General features: G+C 40.2%; 1 protein-coding gene across 1 annotated transcript; it reads right to left on the reverse strand.

Moving 5' to 3' along the window:
* Positions 1-305: 305 nt before the first annotated feature.
* LOC111462080 (transcription factor bHLH96-like) lies at positions 306-996 on the reverse strand. The gene is made up of 2 exons (XM_023105765.1): positions 639-996; positions 306-515 (listed from the first exon to the last, which is right to left on the reverse strand). Exons 1-2 carry the CDS (start codon positions 933-935, stop codon positions 420-422), a joined length of 393 nt encoding a protein of 130 aa, XP_022961533.1. The 5' UTR covers positions 936-996; the 3' UTR covers positions 306-419.
* Positions 997-8,541: the final 7,545 nt, after the last annotated feature.

Raw genomic sequence — 8,541 nt, forward strand, 5'->3', positions numbered from 1 at the left:
TGAGCCCTGAAGGGAGATGGACACTGGGGCAGAGTACCAAAGAAGATAATATCTACTAACAGTGGGCTTGTGTCATTACACAGACACTGGGCAGTGTGTTAACAAGGACGTTGAGCCCTGAAGGGGGATGGACACTGGGGGCAAAGTGCTAGCAAAGACACTAAGCCCCTAAGGGAGGTAGATTGTGAGATCCCACATCGATTGGAGAGGAAAATACGCGATCCCACATCGATTGGAGAGGGAAACACGTACGAGTGAGGATGCTAAAGAACCTATTGAACCGACCAAAAATTTAGAGAGAGAAAAAGACAAAGAAGAACAAAACAAATACAATCTCAAAGTTTACAATGTGAAGCTCCAACTCCATCAAGAAAAAGAAAATTCAAGATCATTAATTAAAATTCTATTTAAAAAAAAAATCAAACTGAGAATGCCTCTTCTTGAATTCTGCAAAGCAATTGATACACGCCTCTTGAAATTTCCTCCTCCGAGCAAAGCCCACAATCTTCCTCAACCTAATTAATTAATTAATTAATTAGTCAAAACCGAGACAATATTACTCTAAATTAGCCAACGTGGGACTTTCGTCCAACCATGAGCAATAAAATATTGTAATAATAAGAGCATTACAAACCAACCTTGAGAGTGAAAGAGTAGAGCGCAATCTCATGAGCCGTGGAGACATTGAGATGAAGAACAGTGAGGCGCAAGGAATGCAAGCCGGACACGATCTTACGAAGCTGCTTCGGGAACTTTCTACATCTTATCTTAATCCTTGCATGACACTCCGCCATCGACACTTCAACGTCGATTACGTTGTTCGGGTTGCTTAGGTTGCTACGATCGGTGGACGCCATGAATGGCCAAGAATGAGAGGACGAAAACGGGGACGGGGAGGTAAAGAAATAAGAGAAAGTGATCGAACAAAGTTTCATTATTTTTGAAACTTTTATTGGATGAGATGAATTATATGATTAGGAATGAAAAACAATGGGTTGGTGCGCGTGGTCTTGGTTGGTATCATTTTAAGCCCACAGTTTCTTCTTCCTTTCTTCTTTTCCTTTTTTCTTTGAAACACTCTGTACTATAATTGAAGGGTTTGGTGTTGTGGGGATAGAGAAGAAACACTCGAAACAGAAAAAATAAAGACACTTTTTTCTCTCTCTTTCTCTTTGATCATATTTTTTTTCTTTTCGAGTCTTCGAACAAGTTTCAGGGCATTGCTCTGAAATCATGTTTATTGAACACGACTCTCCATAGTGGTATGATATTAGCTCTCATAGTTTTAAGCTTACCGTTTTAGGGTATGGCTCTGATATCATGTTAATTGAACACGACTCTCCATAATGGTATGATATTGTCTACTTTGAGTATAAGCTCTCATGGTTTTGGGTTTACCCGTTTTAAGGCATGACTCTGATACCATGTTAATTGAACACAACTTTTCACAATGGTATGATATTTTCTACTTTGAGCATAAGCTCTCATGGTTTTGGGCTTACCCGTTTTAAGGCATGACTCTAATACCATGTTAATTGAACACGACTCTCCACAATAGCATGATATTGTCTACTTTGAGCATAAGCTCTCATGGTTTTGGGCTTACCGTTTTAGGGCATGGCTCTGATACCATGTTAATTGAATACGACTCTCCACAATAGTACAATATTATCCACTTTGAGCATAAGCACTCATGGTTTTGGACTTACCGTTTTAGAGTATGGCTTTGATACCATGTTAATTGAACACGAATCTCTATAATGGAATGATATTGTCCAATTTGAGCATAAGCTCTCATGATTTTCGGCGGTATGATATTGTTCACTTTGAGCATAAGCTCTCATAATTTTGGGCTTACCCATTTTAGGGCAGGACTCTGGATACCATGTTAATTAAACACGACTCTCCACTGTCCACTTTGAACATAAGTTCTTATAGTTTTGGGCTTACCTAAGAGACCTCGTACCAATGAAGATAGTATCCCTTAGTTATAAATTTGTGATCATTCCCTAAATTAGGAGAGTTCCCACTTTCATCCTAACACTTTTTTTTCTTTTTTTTTCATGTTGTAATTGAGAAAGAGAAAGTTCTCTCTTTATCTCTATCCTAAAGGTAAGAGAGAGCTTTTCGTTGCTTTATCGTCTACGGAAAGCTCACAAACAAAGCCAACAAAGGAAGAAAGAAGAAAAAAGAATGAGAAATCACTGACATGGTAAGTAAAAAAAGGAAGAATAGTGTTTACCTCCACTCATTTCTTTGTCTACCTTTCTATTGTGTTTTTTTAGATAGTTCCTAGATGTTGTCTTCTTTGTATTATTTCTTTTGTGCTTTTTTTATTGAGGTAAAATACGTCTGTTTCTTTTCCAATCGATGTTTGATCTCACAATTCACTCTCTTTGAGACCCAACGTACTCGCTGAGACTCGTTCCCCTACACAACTACGTGGGATTTTACACAAATAGGATCATTTGAAAAACTCGATCAACCTAATTCAATTTGACTCTAGTTTGAGTTAGATTATGAACTTATTTAAATTGGTTTCGATTTAAATATTGGGTTGGGTTGGGTTTGTTGGATGAAAGTCCCACATCAGTTAATTTAGGGAATGATCGTGTGTTTATAATCAAGGAATACTATCTTCATTTGTGTGAGGCCTTTTGGGTAAGCCCCAAACAAAGCCACGAGAGCTTACACTCAAAGTGGACAATATCATACCATTGTGGAGAGTCGTGTTCAATTAACATGGTATCAGAGCCATGTTTTAGGTCCTAAAACAGGTAAGCCCAAAACTATGAGAGCTTATGCTCAAAGTAGAACAATATCATACCATTATGGAGAGTTGTGTTCAATTAACATGGTATCAGACCCATGCCCTAAAACGAATAAACCCAAAACTACGAGAGTTAGGCTCAAAGTCATATCATACCGTTCATCTAACATAGTTTAGTTCATCCAACTAAATCAACTGATAAATTTTTTAAAATAAATAAATTGACCCAGGTATATATATAATTTTACCTCGGGTAAAAAATTGTATATCCATAAGATTCTCTCTCTATCAATATGGAAAGAGAAAATGGGCCATTTTCTTTTTACAGTGTAGGTAACAGAAACAGAAAAAAAGGAACCCTTTTTTTATCTGTTCACAGTGAGAGAGAGAAAATGAGGAGAGAGAGAGTTAGAGGGTACCCTTTGGACGTAGGAGTCAGGCATTAATGATCGAACAACAGAGAGATTACTCATTCGTTTTTTGCTTTCTTTGTTCTTTTGGGTTCCCCTCCTCCTCCTCCGTCGCCACCGCCGCCGTCTCCGCCGCCACCCTGCCTCTCTGCCACTGCCTCCTGCGGCGAGGGATGAAGTTATGATGATGATGATCCAATAATGTTGGAGACTTTTATGTTTGTTTGGCCTGAAACAAATAAATATTTGGTGATGAACTTAGATTAATTTGATTATGATTGAGTTTATGAGCTAATATTTATGTTAGGTAACTTAGTTATGCTTATGTTTGATCACTTATGAGTCGATATAATTATGTCACTGTGTGAGGATGATTAGTGATTCTTTAACTGACCTGTAATCGTGAACTTGTTTCGATTATAAGGGTTCACATAGTATTCTAGTAATTGGTAGACGTAGGGTCACTCCTCTTATGTTTTTATAATGTATAAACTATTTAAGGGTTTTCAGTTAACTTTTAACAGTGAATTTGTCTCGATTGGCTAAGATCTATATTAGTATCTGACGATGAATTGGTATGAATCTACGAGATATTTTAGAAGTTGTCAAATGTTTAGGGTGACTTTGTCGTCGGTTCTTATAATGTGGGGACTATTAAATGGTGTAAGACTTGAACTGAACAATCATTAAATTACTATTTTTTTTATTTTAAATTTAAAAATTTAAAATTTTATTGAGAATTTTAGAAACTTAGAAGAGAAAAATGTTAAGTCATAAATTCAAGAAAAATATAAAAGAAAAAAGAGTAAAAATTGACCAAATTAATCATAGTCAACCCAAGGGGTAATATGGTCATTTTGACCTTCGAAAGAAAAAAGAGGAGAAAGAAAGAAGGGGAGTTGAGGGTTTTAGAGAGAGGTAGAGAGAGAAATCAAAATTTGCTCAAAATGATGTCTTGTAGTCCCCTTAGCGTATATTGTACTCTTTGTGCTTTACCTTTCGAGTTTCCCCTCAAGGCTTTAAAACGTGTCTACTAGGAAAAGGTTTCTACACCCTTATACCACACCCTTATAAATAGTGTTTTGTTCTCCGAAATTTTGCTATAGATCCTTCACAATAAATACTCAGCGGCTTTAGAAGAACTGATCGAGGCATTCGAATCTTCTAAATTTGACAATAACTGAGGAACATTGAGAGGTAAGGATTTCAGATTTTTTGTTTCGATTTTCCTTCCGATCCAAGAGTTTTGTGAGGAATTAGGCTTTGATATTTTGTTATGTTATTATCGAGGGGAAATGTTCTAAAGAATGAGGTCGCTTTTATATTTTGAGTCTTTTGTATTTCAATTGATAATGGTATCTTGAACCCTTTTTCCCATTTGTAATAAATTTGAACAATATTGTTTTATAATGAGATCTCATTTTGTATTTAATTGTGGTGTTGTTTGACCATCCTTAATTTGATTTTAATTGTACGGTATTTTAGTTATTTTATTTTATACTTTTGTTCTTTGTCTTTTTATTTATGGTCTGAATTTCGAGACTTCGAAAATTTGGTCGTGATAGGTTGGTACCTGTAGGAGTTAAATTTTAGGTCATGTAGGCTTTTTTTAGGGTAGAGAGTCATACACATTTATGACTCAACTCGACGACACACCTCACCACGACTAGGCATGTAGTCTAACCCCATTAAGTAGTATATGGTATGTTGTAAGACCTATATAAATTTGATGTATTTTTTGGGTTACGTATGAGAGGTATTTAGTTATGATAAAGTCCTAGGGCATTAAAGAGTGAACGTTAACCCTATAAGACTACACTGGATACAAGTTATAGTGTCTAGATGCAATGAGGAGGCCAATATGGGTCATGAGATAGGAGACTAGCCTAAGAAGACAGAGAGTTGACGCCGCATAGTGCGAGAAGTCTAACCCATAAATTTGGGCATGAGATACCTTAAGTTTGGTACTATATTAGGTACATATGACCCAGCCTCCCGTGACCATAACTTTGGAAACAAAGCATGCCTTTGTGCAGACTGCATAGCAAGCCTAAAGAGAATAGTTCATTTAGACATTGACGACCATCAAGGAAATTAAGCAACCCATGAGCAGACCAGTACCCCAAGAGAGTTTTGTATAAGATGGCATTTTGAGAAATAAGTATCACCAACCTTGAGAGAGGACGGGAGATCATGACGACAAGGTTTTGGATAGAGTCTTCAAAGACTAAGTTCAAGTTGATGGATTTTCAAGAACACGATAGGACCATTATGCCACTATTAGTAAAGGGGTGAAGAACATTCTCGAAAAAGGATCACCCAAGAGATGACAATCTGCTATAGACTTTAAAGGAGAGGTCCATGCTCATTAGTAGCACATGGTTATCAGGATTATATAACCGCATTCTAGATCATCATTGGACTGGACAAACATGCCTTCAAAGTCAAGAAGGTGGAATCGTTAGTGATAAGGATCATGGTGTTCCATATGTTTCAACTGAACCTATTACACGATCCAAAGCCAATATTCAACAAGCATTCCGTAACGATTCGGATTTTCCATTTTTCCTTATATTGTTAAGATTTTATTTTTATTTCCATATATGACAGATATTATGTTGTAACAATTATTCCTGCTAGAAAATATGCATGATTTCTAACCAGAAAGTTATTACTTTAATAGAAATATTATGAAACCCTTATATTCATTTATTCAACCATTCTTTTTCCTTGAAAACGACTTTTGCTCTCCAAACTTGTTTCTGTTTTCGAGGGTGTCTGAAAGAATGGGAAAACCGAGAGTGTTAGAGGGGAAAATCGTGTGGGTTGGTTCACTTGATTTTCTTCGATGAGTGGCCGAAGGGAGAATCGACTGAAACTATCGGTGTTGAATACCGTTGCGTGTCTGTTGGAATAGGTGAGGGGTGTCACCGCATCGTCGGAATCGGGATTGTGACGTCGTCGTTGGCAGCACATCAACGATTAGGTTTTCATGAGGTTTTGGGTAAGGAAGACGAAGGAAACAGGTCGGGTTTCACGTTTGGCCTCTGAACCAGCCCATAGACTGTAACGACCCTAAATTTCCACATACTCAGAGTCGCTACTAACGTCTCATGCTCATCTATAATGCGAAAATATAACTCTTACATGAACATAATTGATAACGAAAATTTCAGAAAAACGTTTAAAACAACTTCTTCTTTGAAAAACACAGCCATGGTCTTACGTGTTTAAATATGAAATACTGAAGTTTAGAGAAAACAAAAACAAATACAAAATAATTTAAAACAATGGAATGCAAAACAACCTATTCTAACTTAAGACTAGAAATTTAAATATGAGTCTACCCTATGCACGTGCCACAGTCTCTACTCGCGATGCCACCGTCCTCCGTACAAGTGCACCTTGCCTTTACCTGAAAAATGAAGTGGCACACGGCCTGAGTATTTCAAAGAATACTCAGTAAGTGGCCCCACTATAGGGGGCCATGCAAATGCAAACACATGCAATCATGATTTAGGGACCTATCTCTAATCATCTTAGGGGTGGCCTCCAGTCTCGGATAAATTGGATGTGTAGTACTTCCCTACACACGACTCACACGTGCGAGTGTGAGTCCCCAGGGCGCTCGCACACCCCCTGGACCCTCTGGTCAAGCTAATCTGTAGCGACGTCCGGAGGTCAGCGGAACCCCATAGTGTCATGCGCCTCATGAACACCCTCATCTGTGTGCTTTCGCACCTGTGCGCTTTCGCGCTCATCATAAGGTGCGCGTCCGCACTCATCATCTCTAGGGGAAGTAGCCCTATGCTTATGAACATACAAAATGCATGAGGTCCCTCTAAATCCATCGTAATGTCTCTTCTGACACAACCCTCTAGTCTCATCTCTTTGTTACTCTAGGTAACGCATACTCGTGGATATTTATATTAATATCATTTTCATGCTCTTAGGGTTGTGTCCTACGTCGATCTAACGACATGATGCAATATGGCACTCATCATCATCTAGCATGCTCAATATGGAAAACATCATCATATTAAGGTAAAAATCATGCAATCATCATGCTCATCATAATGCCACAACGTGCGTCAAACATATCAAGCGTCACTCAACAAATTATGTATATACCGCGCATATCATCAAGCATCATACAATTTATTTAGCCTATCCTATAGTAAGGCCACTTACTTGGTTGGCCTTGGCCGAAGTACTCCCTAAATCGCTAAACGTAAGCTCCCGTTCCGTGAGAGCCGCTCCCTACGTCCTCGGGGTTTGTTTCCTATCACACCGTCCACCACTTTCCGTTAGTATTTCACAATTAATTTACCTATAATTTAATAAATGTGAAATACGGCTCTGAAACGGCCTCGGATACCTTAATCGGGGCCGAAAACAGATTCGGGAGGGTCGGAACAGTGGAAATCGGGCTGAAAACAGGTGAGCCGAGCCGAACAGCCGCTGGAGCCGCCGGAGGGAGCCCGAGCCGTTTGCGCCGAGCCGAGCCGAGGGACTGCCTGCGCCGTTGAGTGACACGTGGCAGTAGCAGAGAAAGCCACGTCGGGCGGCAGTGTCGGGTCGAAGCGCGGGTCGCAGCCCGGTTCGGGTCGTGGGCTATGGAGGGCTACTGGGCCAAGACTAATCGTTGGGCCTCGGCTTACTGGGCTGGGCCGCAGGAGTTTCGTTTGCAGGCCGGCTCAATTGGACCGTGGGTCTGGTCTGGGTTGGTTCAACTGAACCGTAGCTTCTTGGCCGATTTGAGGTTTGGGCCGCTGAAGTTGGGCTGGGCCGAAGGTAGAGGCCGAGGGAGGAACGGGCTGGCTCTCCCGGGTTCTGGGTTCGGGTTGACCCGGATCCGTGGATCTCGTCTTCCTTACCCGACTTCGGCCGATTTTCCGGCGAGCTTTCTCTCTCTTTCCCGCGGCGTTTCCGTTGCCGATTTCGGTCCTCTTCCTTTCCTTTTCCTCTTTGTTTGTCGTCCTTCTTTCTTTTCTGGGAGTTTTGCGGCCTAAAAGCTCCTAAAAGCCATAGATCTAAGAATCGATTAAGAAACCTAATCTTTCCGACCTCGGTTACCGACGGCGACGCTTAGAAAATAACACAAAACGCACCCTGAGTTATTGTGCTTTCGTTAGGGATCCCTCTTATGGTGGTAACAGGTCGTTTGGTGTTAGTTTAAGGGTGGTTTGAGGGCTCGTCGGAGAAACTGGACACTCGCCGACGTTTGTTCGAAATCTCTCTCTTTCCAAATTTTCTCTCTTTTCTCCCTTTGCAGGTGTTCTGAAACTTTGCAGAGTGTCGTGGGTTGAGGGTGGGCGTGCCGTGGCCGTGGTTTCGCGTGGGTTCCGCGAAACTCGGCGG

The sequence above is a fragment of the Cucurbita moschata genome, unplaced genomic scaffold (assembly GCF_002738365.1).
Source record: "Cucurbita moschata cultivar Rifu unplaced genomic scaffold, Cmos_1.0 Cmo_Scf00026, whole genome shotgun sequence".
NCBI lineage: Eukaryota > Viridiplantae > Streptophyta > Magnoliopsida > Cucurbitales > Cucurbitaceae > Cucurbita > Cucurbita moschata.